This window comes from Taeniopygia guttata, chromosome 7 (assembly GCF_048771995.1).
Source record: "Taeniopygia guttata chromosome 7, bTaeGut7.mat, whole genome shotgun sequence".
NCBI lineage: Eukaryota > Metazoa > Chordata > Aves > Passeriformes > Estrildidae > Taeniopygia > Taeniopygia guttata.
The window spans coordinates 1672830-1694473 of NC_133032.1; the positions used below are offsets into that span (position 1 = coordinate 1672830).

At 42.7% G+C, this 21644-nt stretch overlaps 1 protein-coding gene across 14 annotated transcripts in view; it reads left to right on the forward strand.

The window, feature by feature from the left end:
* Positions 1 to 21644, forward strand: part of IKZF2 (IKAROS family zinc finger 2) — a 118214-nt gene that overhangs the window by 64352 nt on the left and 32218 nt on the right. For 11 of the 14 annotated variants that reach the window (XM_072931872.1, XM_072931870.1, XM_072931874.1 and 8 more), the window contains one exon: positions 8129 to 8296. The exons of 2 other annotated variants lie outside the window; for them this stretch is intronic. In XM_072931872.1, the coding sequence (XP_072787973.1) occupies positions 8129 to 8296 (168 nt within the window). Of the gene's footprint in view, positions 1 to 2109; positions 5703 to 8128; positions 8297 to 21644 lie in introns of those variants that run through there. One more of the 14 variants, XM_072931880.1, reaches the window with a different exon arrangement.

The window sequence follows — 21644 nt, forward strand, 5'->3', positions numbered from 1 at the left end:
TACTTAATTAAATGGTCTGCATTTCTGAGATACTAAATAGCTGGTGCATCTTTTAAATACAGGCAAGCTGCCTTTTTCCTGTTAAAAGAAAGATGTGTAAATTCAAAGTGAAAGAAACAAAATCTCCTCTGCGTGCGGGCAAGACCGGCCGTCTGCGGGTGCATGGGCAGCAATTGCATAACTGGTAGCTTTTTCCTTCGGGCTACTGCTGGTTCCTCAGAGAGCTCTGACTCTTTTCCCATCAGAGCAGAGGAGCTGGGATGTGCTGTTCTATACAGATGATTTCAAGCATATAGAAATGGCATTTCTTTTAATGCACAGCTCGGTGCTCTGTTCTCGGTAAACCAGTTGGCAAATTTTGCAGAGGATTTTTTTTCCCTCCACTTTGTTTGTTTGTTTTTTAATACATGCTGCTACTTTGCTGTCCACAACAGAAGGAGAAGTTTGCTTGGATTTCCACATCCTGGATTTTGAGGCATATTTTTAACATACTGCTGGTATCTATCTTGTAAAGCACAGTATTTTAAAATATATTGCCACTTCCTCAGCAGCGGGGTGTGATGGGCTGGCCCTAGCTCTGGAATGAGCCCTGACCTGTGGGTAGTCTGGTTTTGCAGCCTGAGGGAGAATGGTGGAGAGAAGGGAGGTTGTCCCTAGTGAGTGGAAACAGATGACATTCTTTATCAGCTAATCCAACCGGCATGTACATCCCTACCTCTCAAAGCCAATTTAAGTATGTTTTGGGAGCTGAATCCTGCTTTACTCTCCTCTTTAGCTGCACACAACCAGATCTGGCCAGTTGTTTACATTGGCAAAAACTGAAGTGCTTTTCCCTTCCCTGAAAACCTGTCAGCATTTTATGTAAATCACCCAAAATGCTGTGGTCCATAGCAGAAGCTGTAATTTGTGTGTGTGTGTGTGCTGGGATGAGTGCAGCTTTCCTTGCACAGGGGATCGAGTCTTGGCAAGAAGCTGTGCTGTGGGCTCTGGCTGTGCTATGCACATAGAGGGGCATTTCTCCAGCCATTATTCCTTTGTTCCTGAAGAGCAGCTGTCTTCCCTGCCAGATTATGGTAGTTCAGTCAAACAGATACAGGGATGGGGAAAATAATCTGTGTCATGGATGAGGCCAGAGTAGGTGAGCTCAGTGTCCCATCTCTGATCCTGGTGTGCAGTCACCCCTTCCTATGATCGATCAAGCTGGGGATTGCCCATTCATCCCTCAGATCATGCTCCAAGTGATGCTCTGGTCTGCGGCCCCTCCATCATGGGGCCTGTGGCACTGCTGAGTGTGCCAAACACAGCATTTCTCTGAAAAACTGACAATTGAGGTGAAGTGGTTTTGTACTCTGCTTGGGCACCAGGAGAAGGCCTTTCTATTTATTTGCCATTGCTGACAGAAAATAAATTAAATGCTTGGTGTGGGAATTAAGAGTGATGCAATCTCTGCATTAGTGAGCAGTTTAACCCTCTCCCTCATGTGCCACATCCTTGTGTCAGAAAAATAGCATGAGCTGGATTCATTTCTCTCTTTTCCCATACTGTGTTCTTTTGGTCCAGATTTCATGCTCCACAGCCTATTCCTCAAGGTGCAGGATCTCTATCAGTTTTTTGTTGCTGCAGGCGATGGCTTGGTGGTAGAATATTGCCATTGGATACTCAGATTTGCTCTTAGGGATGGAGAGGGAAGTGGGGCAAGGAGAAGCAGCAAATAATCCAGGTTTTCTGAGATCATGAGAAGGAATCTCAGTGGTTTCTCACCTCTTTGTTTTCTGCTGTGGGCCTGAATTAAAATTTCCTTTCTCCTGGTTTCTGGTAAAGCAGGAACCATATTCTGCTACAGCTGTGCTGTTACTTCTGTGCTCTGCAAGGCCCACATGTTGTTCTCCCCTTTGCTGTCAGTTGTGACCCTTTTTAATTTTTTTTTTCTCTGCTGTAACATCCAGTCCCTTATCCAGTTCATATCTAGATTTTTAAATGTTTTTTTATTTCTAAGGGAAGTCTGATATCACAGAATCATGGAATGGTTTGGGTGGGAAGGGACCTTAAAGTTCATTGCATTCCACCCCCTTACACAAGTCCAGGTTGCTCTAAGCCCCATGCAGCCTGGCCTTGGACACCTCAGGAGATTTGGCTTCCACAGCTTCTCATCCTCATTGTTTTATGAAGCACAGAGGTTAAATGCTTTCTCTGTGTGGGTGCAGCAGTAGTACATGGCAAAGCACAGCCTGGGCAGAGGCAGTGGGGATCAGCCTTGCCCCACTCTTACCTTGGGCTGCTGGTATGTTGCTTTTAGGCTTTTTTGGGGGTGTTAACTACAGGACAGTCTCAGATCTTTGCTTGGGCTCCACAAGCAATTTGATGCCATAAGTCAGTGAAATGCGTTGTGCGCCCATGAGGGGATGTTCAGCCTCTGCTTTAGCACCCTTAGTGTTACAACTGAACGTATGAACCCTGGAATTCTGAATGCAATTTAACTTTTTCTTTTGAACAGAGTTCAAGTTTTTAGGACAGAAGTAATAAATGAGGAAAAACTCAGTTGTGTTGTTTCCATAGGCTTAGGCTTGTATGCCTAAGCAGCTAACCAGAAGCAAATTTAAACAAATGGTCATATAAACACATTTTTATGAACTCCACTGGACTGCCGCTCTCATTTTGCTGGCAGAAAGGGTTCTTTTTTTTGTTTCATTTCTAATTTGTAACCTACTGCAGCCTTCCTGTCTCTAGCAATGTTAATAGATTTGGCACTGAATCAAAAAATGTAGGGCCAAATTTCTGAAAGTCCAGTTTTCTACTTAGGTTCTGAAGTCGAACTTCAGAACATCTCTTTTCCTACTTAAGCATAAGGAAGAGAAGCTGAGATTTTTGAAATTGCACTGGGCATAAGGATGTGTTTTACTTACAGTTCTCAAAATCTTCTGATAGTTTTGCCAAGTTCACTTACAAGATTTTTCTGTCTTAAGGATGCAGTCATAAATTTGTGCAGAGGACAATTGGAAATCACCCAGGATTTCCCAGGAATTTTTCACAAGAGATTTGTCGCTACTGTTTTATAATAAACTGCCCTATCAGGAAGCAGTTTTTTCCCCCCCAGAAAAAAACCCCTACTAAAATCACTGATTTCATGTGATATGCAGGCCGTTCAATGAATCAGATAGAACAGTAAGGAGGTAATTATGGTCCCTGGAATAACAGAGAAATGGAGCAAAGTCTGATGCTTTGTGTCTCACTTAGGTAAATGCAGGTTGAAGCTGACTGCTGTCACTGTGTTGGGAGCACTGCTGATAATTCCCCTGTGTTCTGGGACAGAGCAGAAGCACAGCATTTGCAGCATCTGATGCATTGGGAGAAATGTTTCATTTTAACAAAGTGAATATTAACAAAAAGCCTATTGTGGAAGGGTGAAAATCGGTATTGTTAGTAAGAGCAAATACTTTCTGATGGCAGCATGGGCACAGTAATTTTGTATTAAAAGGCTGGAAAGGAAAAATCCCGTTTGAGAAGTACTTAAGCTGTACTTTGCATATCAAAAGTATCTGCCACACAAAAAAGGTTGAGTTCCCAGATATACATTTAACCAGGAAAGATGCTGAAGCCCCTCTGGACCTGGTTTTTATGTAGCAGGATTGCTGCTGTAGGAATACCCTGACTGTGTTATTGAGAACCAGTGCCTTAATTTGTGAGTCACTCCCCGTTTGATTTCAAAAAGACAAATGCTACCAGCCAAGGGCTTGGAAAATGGAAATCTCCTTGGCTGCCAGGTCTGTGGGCTCCACATCCTCAGACAAATTTCTGTTTTAATACAGAAAATATCCCAGCTTTGCAGCGAAAAGATCAGTGTTTTGCACTGGTTTGAGATTCAAAGAAGGTTAACTCATACTGAAACTTCTGCACAGCACTTCCGTGCCAAGGCGGGAAAAGAGTGCTGTTGTGCAGGGAAGCTTCCAATTAAGCAGAAAAAGGAGCTGGTTTGCTTTTTGAAACAACATTTGACATCTGTGAAATGTATTAGTAGGAAGTTCATCGGTTCATTTGCCTGGTTTCAGGTTGTATCAGCCTGCCAGCGCTCGTAGCTCGTGCAGGAAAGTCTCCATCCAGCTGTCATGTCTGAAAGGTGCTGTGAAAGAAAGGCCCATGTCTGGTTTGTCCTGTCTTCAGGGGGCTGCTTCACCATTTGTCTCAGGATTTGTTTACACGAGAGCAGGTTAACCTGTGCACTTCAGATACTTGTAACTCAAGAGCAGTAATATTTCATTGCTATTGATTCATTATTAGTTTTCCTGGAGGAGGCGCAGCAGTAATGGATGCATGTTAAACAGTGAACTGTGAGGTTTCAGTAGTATTTTACTGTCATTTCAAGGTAAATATTGAAATAATATCATTTAATTAATATTTTATTTAACTGTACAATGATAAAACTCTATGGATGTATTTATTTAATAATTTAATTCTTCTCTAGCACAAGCCCTTCTTACAAAGCCTTTAGGGAAGATAATACTTGGCAGCTCTGGCTTATCTTGCTTTGTCCATTCCTGAAGTAACTTGGGTAATTAAATTCCCTCTGCTGGAGAGCAAGGGTTTTTAGACATTCCTGGTTTTGTCTGGCTTTAGACTCTAAATCTGGAGTTGAAAAGAAACATCTTTTTTGTTTGGTTGGCTCTCCCTCCCCCTCTTGCCACTCTGAAAGTCACTGAGTTGGAGGCATTTCTGCACTGGTTTAGCTCAATAATAGAGAAGAGGTTTAACACTTAAAGCAGATGAAAAGTTTTTTTGTATTTACGTTGCAGTCACATAGTTTCCAGTGCTGAAAAGCACAAAGCTTACTTGTGCAAAATCACCTTTCAGCAGAGTTCTTTTTTTATTAAATCAGTGTAAGTACACAGAGTCAAGCAGGAAATACTTAGCTGTAAGTGATGAGGAAGCGCACAGTGCTTAAAATTGTCATTACTCTCTTGGAGTTGTGTGTGCTGCCTTTAATAGGTCCATAGTTCTGGGTATGTCTGTGTTGCCATCACTCCCCAAAAACACTTTAAGCACAGTCAGGGACCATCATGTAGAGAAAAGCTGTGTTTAAAGACTTTTTGTGAGTGGATGTTTAGTTTGAAGTATGATTGATTTCAGCTTATGGATGAAACCTCTGAGTTTTCGCAGAAAAGTGAGGGAGGTGAATAAGGATGTCAAGGTTGTTATGTTGTTACTGGGAAGTCATAATTCGGGAGAACAGTTCACAAAACTACCAGGAAAAGGCGGCAGGAGAAATAATTGGAACACAGTCTTTTTAAGGCATCGCAGTGATAAAAAAGGCTTGTTTGCTGGTATCTAGGGTGGGCATCAGACAGCACAGTTCTTGGAAAACCAGAAGAATCTTCTTGCTATGCAGTCCTTACTTCTCTGTGCACCCTTCTATTGGATAATGGCCTCTCAGATTAGCTGTGCTAAATGTAAAAGCTGCTAATCAATGGCACGAAGGTGTGACCAAAATTGCATCTCTCAGGCCTGCGGCTTAAACAAGGAGCTGGAATCGAGTGATTGGACAAAAGTGTAACAAACACATCAAAGCAGCTATTTACCCGGAATGAAGCCAGTAGGAGAAATGAATTCAGGCTGCCTTTAAATAGATCCAAAGGTTATTTAAGGTAAAGTGTGCTATTGGAGCGGATCTGTCTGCTGCAAGAGAGGAGCAGACTACGGGTGATTTTGTGGTGAGTGTTTTCATGTCGTCTTTGCCATCAAACTGTGGTGCAGTGGCTATTTGAATTCCTGACTGAAAGCTTTCAGCATCTCTAGAGCAGCCAGTTTTTGAAGGAGTAATACCTGCTCATATGTGGCCTCCAAAATGTCAGAGATAAGTGGGTGATGTGCTGGGTAAAATGCAGTAACTGCATAATTTTAAATACAGCAGGAGTAAAAGGAAAGACTTTAGACTTGGTAAGAAACGTGCTACCTTCTTTCATGTTGTCATCCTGAAACTGAAGCTATCATTCCAGAATACTCAGAAATGTGTCAAAGGAAAGGGTTTTGCCTGTTTTCTCAGACAGCGAAAGCAAAACAGAAAAAAAAAAAAAAAACAACCAATGTATTTTTCTACTGCAGTCTCTTTACAGATCTCTGTTATAGACATTTTGAAATGATAGAAAAGAAGATAATGGCTAATCAGATCATTTAAGTATAGTGTGGGAGTTTGAAAGGGAAACCACAAACTCTTTATCAATTCTAATGAGCTTGTGTTCAGTGTATTGGAAGAAGAGCTTTATGCTGTGATTTTTTTATTATTATTACTCCATAATGTTCTCAGTGAGACTGTAGGAACCTCAGTATCTCCTTGAGTACCTCTGCGGCGGCCTCAGATGTGATTTCCATCTCCCACGTGTGAAATAAAGTTGCAGAGTATGGCATATACGTGGCACACCTTGTGCTGCCCTCCTGGCAGCATCGTAGTCCTGGCAGTGATTTGAACCACTGACACAAGAATTGCTTGTGGAAATCTGTAAGAGCTCTCTCCCTCCCTCTCCTTCCATTCGAATCTCCAGATGTGTTTTGGACTTCACCCTAGACAGACACATGAACTACTTTGATACAAAGGTAGCATTCATTTTGTCCAGCAAGGGAGTAATTGTTTTAAAGCAATTGTAAAAGGCTTTGAAGAGATGTGAGAGATCACAGAATGTGTTTTGTTTTTCACAAGGTCTGTGCTTCAGGCTACTAAATTCAAACTCAGAAGGTCCCAGCAGGATTTGGCCAAGATTCTATAATAGGTGATACACTGAAAAATGTGGATGAGGTTGCTTACATCTGAAATCTGATAATCAAGACCTTGTTGAGCTGGGGCCCTGCTTAGTGTAGACATTGGGTAATGCTTTAATTTGAAAGAGTGTTTTAAAATCAGGTATATATGGAAGAATTCTTCCCAATGAAGGCAGAGAGACCCTGGCACAGGTTGCCCAGAGAAGTTGTGGCTGTCCCATCCCTGAAAGTATTCAAGGTCAGGTTGGATGGGATTTGGAGCAATCTAGGATAGTAGAAGGTGTCTGTGGCTATAGCAGGGGGTGGAGCTGGATGGGCTTTAACATCCCTTCCAACCCAAACTGTTCTGGAATTCTGTGATATAAAATCCAGCTGCAGTAAGGCACTTGGATAAGTGACTAGCACAAGTATGTGTTTGTGTTCAATTGATCTGCTCAGCAGGACATAAGCAGGTGATTAGAGCTGACTGCCTGTGCAAGGCTGCTGGAACAGTGTGACTGTCCTCAACAAATGTTGATATAGAGTATGGTTTTGATAATGTTCCAGAAGGCCTGTGTGAGTTCATCAGGGATTTTCCTCTAAATAATTTTTTTTAAAAAAAAGGTGGGTTTTTTTAATGGACCCAATCCCCACTGTCTAAGGCAAATATGAAGGCTTAACATAAAAATAATTTTTGGATGTGTATGAGAGTGTGTGTGAACGCATTGGATGAAGTGATAGGGTAGGGTCTAGGGTTTCTGTTAGTTTTTCATCAAATCAGTCTTTGTAATTTGTTTTATGTAGAATGCAAGTTTGCTTGCTTTACAGTTTAATGCTATAAGATTTTTCTCAACTTTCAGTACTGCCCAGAGCTTGCAACCCTGATCCTCACTCGCATCCATGCCCTCCATGTCACTCTAGCAATGCAAAGCAGCCTTTAAAAAGGACTGTCAGTTAAAGTATAACGCAAGCGAAAGGTTTGGTTTGAACCAAAGACCTTAACGCCTTTGCTAAGGTCCAGTTGTTATGATCAGCTCTGAATACTCACATGGATTGGACCTATATTAAAAATAAGTGCAAAACCATAGAAGTAAATACTGCAAAACCACAGCTATGGATCTAAATTTTCAGCAGAGCTCATCTTTTATGAAGAATAGAAGCTCTGAGGTGAAGAACTTTCAAGAAAACCAGGAAGCATTGCTCACCTCAAGGAAAGAGCCTCAAATCACTATTGGAGGCTTTGCCCATTGTGCAAAAGAAACGGCCTCTGACTTTAGAAGTGCCGTGTGATGGTGGTGGTGGGGACTGTACCCATGTGCAATGGCACTGGTACAGAGTGGGAAAGTGGCCTCTGTGCATCCTCCGATGTGTGTTGACAGCTCTCTCCCTTCCCCTTCCCTTCCAGGTGAACGCCCCTTCCACTGTAACCAATGTGGAGCTTCTTTTACCCAGAAGGGGAACCTGCTGAGGCACATCAAGTTGCACTCTGGGGAGAAACCGTTCAAATGTCCCTTCTGTAGCTACGCCTGCCGGCGGAGGGACGCCCTCACAGGACACCTCAGGACACACTCTGGTGAGCCCACCTTGGCTTCTCCTCACACCTCTTCCTTCCTTTATCACTACCGTCCCAGTGCAGCAGTAGTGAAAATAAAGTGTAGCTCTGGGTCTGTACCGTCCTCTTCAGAAAGTGCAGCTCTCAACTTTGGGAAAGCCTTGATGTGAATCAGAAAAGTTGTGGTTCAGCCACACCTCTCCTTTTGTGTAACTGAGCTCCTCTGCTGATGCTATCGCATTTCCCTCTCAGTGTCTCCTTGGGTGTATCCCGGCTTTGCTGGCAGATTGTTTTGACATTCTGGGCCCCAAAGTGGCTGTGAAATTCCAGAGATCACAAAGAATAACTGTGGGCTCTTGGAAGTCAGCTTTGCAGTTCATACCCATTTCTTCATCTAATAAATGCCATATGCTGGTTGAGTTCAAACTTGTTCATCTTTCAAAGCCCTCTAAATTGCATTTTTGATTCAGTTAGATCTTGCTGTAAAGTCCTAGCTCATGGCAGCCACGGCAATCACCCTTAGAGCTGAAGTTGGTCAAGAGAGACTGGGTTTCTCTTTCCTTGTTAAGTCATAGGATCATGTCTGTATCAAGTCTACATGATACAGTTCCTTGAGAAGTTCAGAAATGCCTGTCTCACAGCTGTGTGCTGGTGGTCATGTTGGAGCCCCAGCAGTCGGCATCAGCTGTGGTTTTAGTCCCTGTCCCTGCACCAGGGGGCTGCATTCTGCCCGTTCACTCATCTGTGCAGGACTCCTGAGTAAGATTTTCGCTTGCTGCGTTTGTATCTCCTGAATGTTCAGCTTGTGTGTTTGGGCCATTTATAAGAGGCTGTGTGTTTAACTGTTGAATGAGCAGAGATAATTGGACTGGTTGCAAGTGGCAGCATTACTGATAAACTTCTTCGAGGTGTTAGCAAATGTGTGACTACTGAAATACAGTGGTGGAAGTGCAACTGCAGGCAGAAATCCTGCATGAGTTTCCTGACTCTTTATATGTATTTCTTCTCCAGAGTCAGCCTCACTTCAGTAGGTGTTTCTGTTTTAGGAGCATTGAGTTGGTCTTAGGATACAGAGTTGCTTTGGCATTTCCAAGAGTAGGAAAGGGTAAGCTAGTAAGCTTCTTCAAGTAGATTTGGGAGCATGCAGGATGCTGTATTGATGGAAAATGCTGACAGAAAGCTTTCAACTTCCAGGGGAGTACAAGAGTTGGGACTAGGCTGTGAGAGAATTGCTTGAGCTGGATTTGATTTGAAAGTCATTAGGGAAAATGTCTGTGGAACTGTGACATTTTCACACATCTGACAATAACTGTAGTTTCAACTGGAAATTTAAAAAGAAAACAGAACACAATGCAAATGTTCACAATTAAAACAAAAAGGGAGTTGTGACAAAAGCATATCCCATATTACCAAACACAAACATTGCAGCTGAAGACTTCACAATATGAATATAGATTTTGTTACCTAGATACTGCCATTGACAGAGATTGTTCTTCCTGTGGGAAGAATAAGTGTGTTCTGATGGTTCTGTTTTTTGTGTGAGGATGAAATGTAAGTGTGGGATTTTCAGAAGGCACCTAAGCAGCTTGGCACGAGTTCTCCTAGAGCTCCTTCCCTGACTTAGCCATGCTCAGCTGTGCTCAGTTTGTAATTTTAGGCTTTGTTTTCAGTGGAGTAAGCGTCGCCCCTCTAAGCACTCAGATACAGCAGCTTTCAGCAGAGGGCTAGCAGGAACAGTGCTCTCATAATGCTCTCTAAGGCAGTTCTTAGAATTCTTAGCATTCACAGGTGAAGAGTTAAAGCCTGCATTATTACCCTAAAACCTGGTATCCCCCTGCACAGAGGTGAAATGCCACTCTGACCACGGGCTTGGAAGTTAAGGTGTCTGTCCCTGCCATGTAAGCAAGCTGGGCTGGCTTATGCACACCTGGATCATGGAGAAGATGGGTAGATGTCCCCAAGGGACTTTAAACAGTTTGATATCTGTATGCTATACAGGCATTCTGTGCTTTTATAAAGTACACATCAAAGTCTGTATGTAGGCCTGGAAGGTGGAGCAGATCCAGCAGCTGTAGTGAAGATCTTTTCCAACCCAGATGATTCTATGATTCTGTCAATGTTTACATCTTCTGCTATTTCTGACAAGAAAAGAGGATATCTGATAAAATATAGAAAGAAGAGGTTGAAAACTGTTTTTGAAATATGAGACTTCAAGACAGTTTCAATCTGGTACACTTAGTGTCTACATTGAGGTGAGTCTGAATATATTTTTGTAAGAGGAAAGCTCTTTAGATCAGATCCTCAGCTGATGGAGATTGGAATTACAACCTCTAAGTAAGGAGAGTACTTCTGTTTTGCGCCAGCTGAGAATCTGGTGCACAATTTCATAAATGCAACACCAATTCCCTTTTTTGTTAATGTATGTTTTCCTACTTAAATAATAGTTCTTTTAATTAAAAAAAAAAAAAAACAAGCAAAACCCCTTGATCTTTTCTCCTTCCCAAGAAGGTTTAAAATACTATGGAAGGCAACTTATGCAAGAAAGGAATTTAAGAATTCTGTCTTAGCTCTTTTTTTTTTTCTCAGTTAGTTTGACTTGTGGATTTCAGAGCACTTTTCTTGTGTCACCACTTAGTGACATCTCACTGCTGCTTTTTAGTCAGTTCTTCCTGTGCTTAGTGAAGTTTTCAAACAGTACAACAGCAAAAGTAAAAAAAAATAAGGAAATGTAGATGCAAATAGAAATTAGTTGAAGCATCTCTGAGATATCTGAAGTAGCCAATACTTACTAGGAAGTTAAAAATAATTACATTTTTTCTTTGGATTGATGTTTGTTCATGCTTTTTAATGTTATTTCCTGTTAGTTTGAAAATGTTTCTGAGCATCACAATCTATGTTTTACCTCCTCTTCTTGTGCAGAATCATATCTTACTGTGTAAGTGTTCCCAGGTTAAGTGGTTAACAAAATATTGCTTCGTATCTGTAATGCTGCTACTGCTGTTTAGTCCTAAATAATTAAGGACTTATCTTGCAGTGATTTACTCCTGCAGTTATTTACCTTTTATGGACATACAGAGTTCTGATGAACTTTGTCTGTATTTTCCTCCCACATGCAGCTGCTTTGGTTTCAGGAATATAATGATGCCTTCAGGACATCAGTAGGATAACGCCTGGGGAGAGATTCATGTGCAGAATTACACTAAGAGTGGGCATGTACCTCAAGGTACTTACAGGACTTTCAGGTGTTGTTTTCAGAATTAACTCCATAGTTCCACAACACAGCTAATACAAGAGAAGTGCCAGAGAGGGCTTCCAGAATGGGAATGTAAGGCTTTGGAGTGCTGGGGCTGAAGTTGGTAGCCCCTTCCTGCAGGATGCACTGGATAAATCAGCAGGGATTGGCTTCACCTTGCCTGGCTTTTGCTGTGTTAAAGGGAAAAACATCCAGGCAAAGTCAATCTGCTGATGGCATTCACTGATGGCTGCTATCTCAGCCCGAGACATGCCTGTCTTCTCCATCCCCTCTGGAACTGCACATCAAAACAATGGCAAAGACAAACTATAGGAGAAGAATTCTGCTGTAGGCAGTTAATCAGCGAGTTGTTTTAAGGACAGCAGCTGAATCTGACAGGTCGATCTGATGGTTAAAGCCACCCAGATGCTGACCTCTATGCTTTGAAAGGTATGACAGCCTGATGCTATTTACCCCAAAAAGCCAGGCATCCTCAGATGGGCACATAAACTTAACAGTTAGGTTTTGGCATGGATTTCTCTTGTGTCTAAAATGGAGCTGAATTGGCTCTCCCCTCATACATAAATGTTCTGACAGTGCCTGAAAAAGTCAAGGCTGCAGTGATGAGCAATGTGGAAGAGCCCGTAGCAAACACAGGCACCTGAGTTTTCAGAGCAGGACTTGGGCAGTAAGTGAGAAATGAGGCATGGGATCACTTGCTAAGGAGAAAACAAAACTCAGGATCGGTTTTGACTGAGTGCGAATCATCCATCCATTGCACTACGTAAGGATGATCCTGTGTGCCAATTGTTTAGTGCTTAAAAAGCTGTCTCATCATGTTTGTCCACACAGACTGTCCACATGGACTTTAATTCTAGAATTTCCTGATTTTTCTTTGTAATTGGCAACTTCAGTCATATTCGATACTGTGGGAGTATGTAAGTGTTATTCATATATGAATGCAGTTTTACTGTCTGTTTCTTCCTAAAAAAATGGGTAGTCAGTTTTTTTTTTTTTTACAGAAGATTGTCCTCACAAAACATTTCAGAATTTGCTTTGAAGCTACTACTTCCCTGTTCAGAAAGTGTCCCCTCCAAACAATTTTTTTGCTTTTAAGAAATATTTTTCTTCCCCATCTTCCTCCTGCGTTGCTGCTGCATGTTGTTTGTTTGCTCTCCAACAGCACTGAACTAATGGTACCCCTTTTTTTGCAAAAGAAAAGCAGAAAGCCTTTGTTTTGAAAAGAAGGGCTTAGGCAAAAACTCCCAAAAGCACAATCTTAGCAAACCATGTACAGTGTGCAAGATGAAAGGCACGTATAATTAAACAGGAAAATGCCTCACTCATGGAAACTCTTTCTATATTTGTTAGCTAGCCAGTCCATCTTCGTCATGTCTTCTTTTCCACGAGGACTTTCCTTCCAGCCCTGCCTGGGTGGCAGTGAGCCATCCCAGGTGTGTCCACACGCCTGGTGTTGGATGGCAGACCTGAGGAGTGCAATCTGTGTGTGCAGCTGTGCTCAGAGGCAGAAGGAGCCTGTTCCTCAATCCTGATGACATGCCTGCCTCAATACATGTTTGGGGGAGCCCCACTTCTGAGCAGCTCATTTTGGCTGAAAAATTGGATGAACAAGTGCTGGAATACACAGTGCTGTCCATGAGTTCCCCCCTGTGAAAAGACAGTGAGAATTACTGAAACAGTAGCAAGGGTGGTTATTAAGAATAATGAAGTCCATGCTTTAAACTGCTCTTTTTCATCTTGAGGGAACTTTTGCCACTATTAACATCTGCACTCTTAAAAGGCCCAGTATCTACTCTGTGACCGTGTTTTTGAGGATGGGAATGTCATAATTAGATTAATCTTGTGATCTCAAGTTCTCATTACACTCTGAACTGGACTGACTCAAACACTTTGTGAATGGGGAGAAAATTCAAAGCAGACACACAGGATACTATCTGTAAAATCAAACATGTATGTGGAGAGGCAAATATACAAATGCCATTTCTCCAAATAGGTTAGCAAACAGCATCTTCCCTCAGTTGTGATGAGCTGGTGGGTATTTATGCTGTTGATCTGATACTTAGAGGTCTATTTAATCAGGCAGAGCTGCTCTTCTCTCAGGTTTTCTTATGCTGTTTCAGTTAAGCTCAGTGGAATTACCCTCGTCACAAAATAATTGTGGGTTTTTCTTATCAGGCTGCAGGTTCTAAAACACTGTGAGCATGTGCACAATCCTGCAGCAGCCCTGCTTCTCATTACTGCTTCCAGCACCTAGAGGCCTTCACTCCATGCTGGAGAGAGTCTAAAATACCTGATATTCTGCTTTGCTTTTATTTGTGTGTGCATTTTTAGAGGTAAGCTCAAAATATGTACGGGGTAGGAGTTTGCTATGCCAGGGTTTTATGCCCTGGGGATCCTTGTTTAAAATTGAATCCTCTGTGGAGCCCTCTTGTATCCCATGCATTGCTAGAGCCCCACCTGGACCTGATCCTTGGGGTGGAGGGGTCTTCATCTCCAGAGAAACTAATGTGATAAATAACTGGTATTGACTATGTGGAATGATTATCTTTTATGTTCAGGATTATCTCAGTATAGAAGCTTGGTCTTTTCTACAGAACATAATTACCACTGAGAAATCATGAATCAAAGAAATCTTTGATTTAAAGATGCTGTAGGATCTTAATCATTCCAGGAAAAGTACGTTTGGTCTTTGTTTTCAGGGCAACTTGTGAAAAGATACGGTTCCATCCAGAGCAAGGAGTGTTCACTTTTATGTTTTGGTCTTGAAATTCCATGAAGATTCCCCCTTATCTGCTGTAGTTTAGGAATCAGTCTTTAACTCTTGATCTTCCTTCTATTCCAGCAAGAGGCATAAATGCAGGAAATCTGCTTTTGACAGATGAAACAGAGAAACAGGAGTGGTCCTGGCAAAGGTCGATGGGCTGTGTACCAACCTCATGAATCCCTCGCTCTCTCTTAGGACTAGGTATCAACTTTTCTTTTGCTCCACTCCTGTATGGGGTGTGTGATTGAGACAGCAGGAGCAGATGCCCTGCAGCTCCCTGTGCCTTGTGGTGCCCCAGTGCAAGCAGATGAGGTGGTGGCACTTCTAGTGCCTCAGTGCTCCCTGTAAATTGGCTCCATAGGGACTTCCCCCTCTCCTAGAGATCACAGGCACCAACTCCATGGGAGCATTCTTGTTTTTGGTGTCAGTTCACAGCAAGATCAGCACGTGATAAGGTTTGTCCTGATGTTTTTAAGACAGATCCCTCCTGCTGCCTCTCCCAGTGGACCATAGCTTTGCCAGGTCTACCAGCAAGTCCTCTGCAGGGCTTGGAGGTAACCAGGCTCTTGTTTAGGCAGGAGCATCGCAGTGTAAGATTCACATGGGGTTCTCTCTCATCAGTTGTGACTGGTTCATTCCTGATGAAATACCCATGCAAGGATGGAAGCTTGTGTTTGGGATGAAACTCTTGACATCAGTTTTCTGTGTGTCTCCTGTCTCCCCTCCATGTTAGCAATTCACATCCTGGCATCTTTACCCGGATTTGTCCCTCTCTGTGTTGCCTCAGGCCACATGGAATGGAACAAAGCACCTGGTCTTGCACTTCTAGGGTACAATTTGGAGAGTGCACAGGGCCTTCTCTGCTGCTGCCAACTCCTAGGCCAGCCTTGCTGTTCTGGCACAGCAAAGAGAGTACTTTCTTTTTCCTCTGGGCTTTTATTCTGCCACAGTGCTATATGTGGGATTTCACTGGCATCAAAAAAGCATGAATGTGGTAAGACTTCTGATATAGAACAGCAATGCTTCTAAACACCATGCCTAACCTGTTTTTTAAACATCCACTGAGACTGCTTCTGTTGCCTCCCTAGGGAGACAGTTCCACTTCCCATCTACTTTTTATAACTGTGACTCTCATCCTGATATTTAACCTTAACTATTCTTTATTTTGGTGCAGATTATTGCTCTTTCTAACACTATCTTTTGTGACTCTGAGTAATTCCTGTGCTCAGTTTGCACTATGATAGGCTGTAGTCATACATCTAGCATTGATTCTGTTCTAGTCTGTCTTTATCTTCTAATCCTCCAGTCTCTTTTTTATTACTAATTTTGAATGGTTTTGCTACCTTTATTCACTTGTTTATGAGGGAACTAAATTACAAAGTCATTTGATGCTTTGGAAATGGGGGCCAGTACAGATGCAGACCCCTTAACCTTATCTCTGCCTCAGTTGCCTGCCAGTAAAATGGAAATAAAGAGCATTTCTCCACCTAGCTGAGGTGGTGAGAGGGCAGCACGTGGGAATTGTGGCAAGGCACAAATGTATTGCTGTATTGAAGGTCATGTAAGTACATCGTAGAGTACTGAGTGGTGCTGGTGCCCCAGCTGCACAGTGTTGTACATGATCTCCTTAGGTTCACTTAGCCTTTGTGCAGTAGTGAAACGAGATAATTACAAAGTGGAAGGAATAATAACTTTGTATTGTTACCATAACCACTGAGGTATTAGACCCTGATACCAGTGTGATTATCTCAGACACAATAGTAAGGTGATTATTAATAATACTAAAGGACTTACTACTTAGCCTGCAATTTTTGCGTCATTTCTTTAAAAACCCCTATCTATTCCATCAGCCCCAAGCCTGTGTGAAGTTGGTATGAGTTGTTGCCTCCTTGTTATCTGTTTTTCAGTGATGAGAAAATGAAGCAGGAAAACCCCCATGAGACCCAATTTGCAAATTCAGGGACCTAAGCACCAAGGTAGCTTTGTGTGCATCACTTGTCTTTGTGCACCAGAACTGCTGCGGACAGGCTGGCAGGTGAGACTCTAGTAGCTCAGGTATTTAAAGATCTGTAGTCCTTTGCTCCTTTCAGTTCCAGCTTGAAACAGTTCCCTTGTTTTTCTTGTCACCAGGGATTGTTTCAGAAATGCAGTATTTTTATGCTCAAGTTAGCACATGTACATACAAACCCAGGATTTAAGGTGCAGGTGTTGCTTCTGCAAGGATTTGGGTGTCTCATTGTGTTAGGATAAGCTGGAGGGACATGATGCAGCACACCAGGAGCCCTCCTGGTCTAGAGCCAGCCACTGAGGTATCTGCAGTGGGTTTTGCAGAGATTCAAGAGGTGACAGAGAATTTTCTCATGCAGTTGAGACGTAAACATGGTTTAGATGTGACCAAAGCACATCTCAGCAAAGCCTAGACCAGTTTTGAGCAGCAAATATCACAGCAGCTCTAAGGAGCAAATGCGTGTTGGGTTCTTTTTGCTCCCTGAGAAAATTATTTTCAAGGGCAAAAAGATTCTGCATATCGTCTGGGGGGAAAGGAGACACAGCATTTGGAGATGGCCTTTGTCAGTTCTTGAAGGAGTTTGTGAAACCTTTCAGCTTTAGAATGTTTGAGCTTGGAACCCTGCAGTGGTGTGAGGCCTTCTTTCATTGATATCTTGGAGCTGTGTTACAGGGCAGTGTGACAGGGAGAACCACCCCTGACATTTTTGACAGCATATGTTTTAAGGTGTAAAGAGGTATTTTTGCCATCTGGAAAGGAACCCAAGAGAAACTAAAGGGGGACAAAAATAACCCATAACCCACGCCACAGCAGAGTTGAGGAAAGCTGCTCCTGATATATTCTCCTGAGCTCTCAGCAGCCTGTAATTATGAATTGGCTTACAGCTAAGATATTGATGGATATCACTCAAGAAGGAAAATGAGAATGTCTAGATTTTTTTACAGTGAACCTGTACTGAACTCTGTGTGACTCTCCTCCTATTTATAACCCTGTGTGAAGTTCAAGGAAACTTGTCCTGGAGGTTTCCCATGAGAGGGAACTGTGTTTTTACCTGACTAAAGCTCTCTGGATATTTTCCCATTTTTTATTTGATCTAAGTGTGAACTTCCTCCACCCTCTGCCCCTCCTTCCCTTCTGGAGTGGTTAGAGAGGTTGATTGCAGCCAGGATTACACAAGAGATGCCAGTTGCACACATGTTTTGCATAACTGCACTGTGTTGATTTCAGACAGGGTGCCCCAAGTTCCCTCCCTGCCTTGCAACAGCAAGTCAAGATCTCTATCTTCATTCCTGAAGCTGGAGAAATGCTGGTGAGGCCCTGACTATTGAACCTTTGACAAAGAGCACCTGGATGGGACAGAGCTATCCCTGTGGAAGGGCCTCTACTTAGAATTTGTTTGGGCTCTTTGTGCAAGAGGTACTGCCACTGGGAAGGGCTGCAAGTGATCTGTGCCAGCTGCTCTGTGTTAAGGGAATGTGCTCCCCAAGCACATGTTCTTTCCTTCTATTCCAGCAAGAGGCATAAATGTTCTCATGTACTCTGAGACAGCCAAGGACCTCTCCTGGGGAAAATCCTGACTGGAAAATTAAGACAGGCTCATCCCAGTGTTCATTTTGGGAGGAGTTCAAATGTGGCTTTTATCTTTAGAAGCAGTGAGGTCTGCTTGATTACAATGAGAATCAGGGGCTTTGACAGCTTAAGCCCTAGCCTGTGTTCCAGTTCCTTTTGCCAGGAAATAGGTAGATACTTTCCTCCTCCTGCCTCATTTATTTGGAGTGTAAGTCGGGACCAAACTGGATGGGGCTTTGAGCAACCTGGTCTAGTGAAAGGTGTCCCTGCCCATGGCAGGGGGGTTGGAATGGGATGATTTTCCATCCCAAACCATTCTGTGATTCTGTGACAACAGCACAGGGTCCCCTCCAGGCAGAGCTGGGGCTGTTCCTAACAGGTGTTGCCTCGTGGGACAGAGCTGGCCTCACAGCTGGCCAGAGCCCAGATGATTTAAGGACTTCAAGGTCTTCCTAAAAAATAAATCGCATGCAAAAAATACACTGGGGATAATCTGATGTTGAGATTTTTGTATAGAAAAGTGACATGGGCCATAGACTCTCTCTCACTTGGATACCCTTCATGTGCCTGCTTTTTGCTCGTTTCCTTGGAGACAGTGTCTTGTCTGAGAGCAGTTAGCCTTGGCTAGGAAAGGCCTGACATTTCTGGTTTGTGGGATAAAGCTGTGCTGGTGAATTTTCCAGCAACCACAGAGGCAGGATTTGGTACAAACATAAGCAGTTCTCCGAGCAGGGTTATCATGTGGGCATGTCTAATACCCCTCTGGGGGCACCACTGAAGTCCCTGGTGTGAAAGCAGGGTTCAAAGATCCCTGAGGAGAGCCCAGAGATCCCTGTCCCTCAGGTATCAGAAACGTTTGACAAATTTCTCCCTTCCTTTTCCTTCTTCCAAAGAGCTGAGTCAGCTGGACTGGCATGTCTGGAACTCTGTGGCAGCGGAGCAGGCAGTCTGCCAGCAGCATTACACACTGCATCCAAAGGAGCACGTCACTCCTCTCTCTCTCTTTTTTTTTTTCCCTTTGCAATCCCCACCCTCTCCCTTTTATTTTTCCTTGTTGATCCGTGTAGGTGAGTCAGAGAAACCTGCTCATCCACAGCCTGTTCCTTCTTGCCAAATCCTGGAGCAGCACTCCCAGTTCTTGTTGGGTGTCAGGAATAGGTTATGAAAACAAAAACTGATACAGTCAGTGTACTGGGTATGGAGCCCATAGTGTAAATGCACACTGAATGTGCCACTTAGAATGGCTTCCTAATCTTTTATAGGAGACACCTTATTCTCTGATGCATATAAAATATTAGTTTTATTCCTATAAAGCACCAGGATGGAACAGGGAGATTATTTAAGGCATAAATTGGAGAACATCTGGGGAGTAAATCCATCTTAATTCTGAAGTTTGAAGCAATGGAAGAGTGGAAAATTTCAAGTAGGAAATCAGGTAGTTAATGGTTTTGGCTGATGTTTTGGTATCGATTGTAGTTTTACTAATCTGAAGAAATTCCATGGATATTGACACATTTCCGCAGAGTTTGCACTGTTGATGAGTTTCTGACTCCAGGAATTCAAACATCACGACTCTGGGTTCCCGTATCAGATTCTTACAAATAAGAGTGCAAGGTGATAAACTGCCTTTTTATTTACCTTACAATATTTATTTCATGAGTGGGAAGGGAGTGAGCAAGCAAACATGCAAGGTAACTTTTCCTCTTTGGTCCGCTGACTCAGGAGCCGGGTGTCTAACTTGGGGTGAAACTGCGGGTGTTGGTAATGCTGTTGGTAGGACCAGGTGTGTCTCACTAGCCATAGCTACATTTCTATCAGGCAGCATCAAACCTTGATTTCTGGCATCTCGTGTTGGAATGAAGCTGTTCAGCTGCAGGAAAAGTGCTTTGTTGGACTTTTACGTGCCATAGTAAAATGTCCATGCTAGCTATATTGTGAAAAAGGTATCCATTATGTTCATATGGTCTTCTACAAGTAGGAAGTTTGTTCCAAGAGCTAAAAATGAGCCAACTTTGAAAGGCTGCAAGTACAGTTCTGGCTGAGAAGCACAAGATTTCTGCCTTGATCAGCATGAAATGCTGGAGTGCAGGCCCTGGGACAGGATCACGCCATGGTGAAGAGAAGGGAAAGGCCATTTTGTGTCAGGTCACCAAGATGACTCTTGGTGAGATGCAGTCATTTCTCTGCGTTCCAGCCCAAGAAAAGAGGAGAGGAGGGTTTACTGTCCAGCCACCTTCTGCAGGGGGAGGAACCCAGAGGGCCAGCAGAAAGGGACTTAACAAAGGCAAGACATCAGTGTCACAGGTGGGAATGAACCCAGATGTTCTAAATTCCCATCTGCTGACTCACAAGACTTTCCACACAAATTAAAAGAATAGATGTAAAAAAAGATATTTTTTTTTTCTTCTAGGTATTGAGGAACAGGAGAATTTACATATTTTCACTCTTGATTTAGACTTCTGGGTGAAATCACCTATTTCAAAGAGCCTAGTGTAGCCTTCAGTTTGATTTTTTTCTCATCAAATGTAGTTAAGTATATTCAAGAGTTTCCTAAATTCCCTGCTTTTGCAGGAAACATTTTTAAAGTATTTTTGGATGCTTAGAAAGCTATTTTCTGTTGTCCAGCTTTTCTGTCTTTACTTTCAGACTAAGCAGCTACTTTTTCTTCCCTTCTTTTCTTTTTCTTCCTTTTTAATTTCACACCCATATTTAATTCCCTTACATTTTGTCAACCTCCCTTTCAGTCACAATTAGTTTCTGGATCTATCCAGGACTTGTAGTGCAAAGCTAATTGCACCAAAAAGGAAACATCCTAAACCCCCAAATCTTTCCTTCCTTCCTCCCTTTCTACTCATTCTCTCTGCTGAACAAACCTAAAAAATCCTGGGTATTAAGAAGTACTCTGAAATTGTTGGGTTTTATTTTTTGTATTGAAACAAACAACCAACAACCCCCTCCCCCCCCAAAAAAACCCACAAACAACAACACCATGTAGGAAAAATATTGAGACTAATGGGAATTGCAGAATTTTATTACTTAGAAAATATTAATCTAGCTGCAATATCAGACCTTGATACTTGATGTAGAGGTTTGTGCTAGAACAGAAGCTGTCCAGTATCTCAGACTCCTCTCCTAAAGGACCCCATCATCCTTTAAAGGATACCTTTACTGTTATTTTTGTTGTGCTGAGATCTGTTTTTACAAAATGGCCATGATTTCCTCCTGCCAAATACTGTGGTTAATTTTGACTGCGGAGCAGTAAAGACCACTGGTGTAGGTGAGAAAAGTCCCACCTTTATTTTAAGCAGCTCTGCATTGTTGGTGATAAACACACATGATGTGAGGCAGAGAGCAAGAGCAGGGGATGGGAAAGCTGCGCAGGTGGAAGGAGAGAGTCGGCTCTCCTGCTGTTTGACCTCATTTGACCCTGGTGCAAGACCCGGCAAAACTGCCTGCCTGAACAGCAGATCTTGATACGGGTAGTACGAAGTCATGGGCCACACTGATTCCTGGGCAGTTAGAAAGTGTGAATAACAATTTTCATGTCCCAAAGGAGCCCATTAGTTTCACAGCCTGACCTGCTTTTGGAAACAAGGTTTCCTTCAACGTTGGCCTTGATCAAAATAAGTGAAAACTCCCAACATCAGTGGTGAGGAAAAGAAGAAGAGCTGTCAGTATTACTCTTCCCAAGTTGCTGTTATCTTCATGACAGCTTGGTCTTAATTGTCTGTTTCCAAAACTTTGTTTCTGACAGTGACAAGAAAAGGGAAAACTT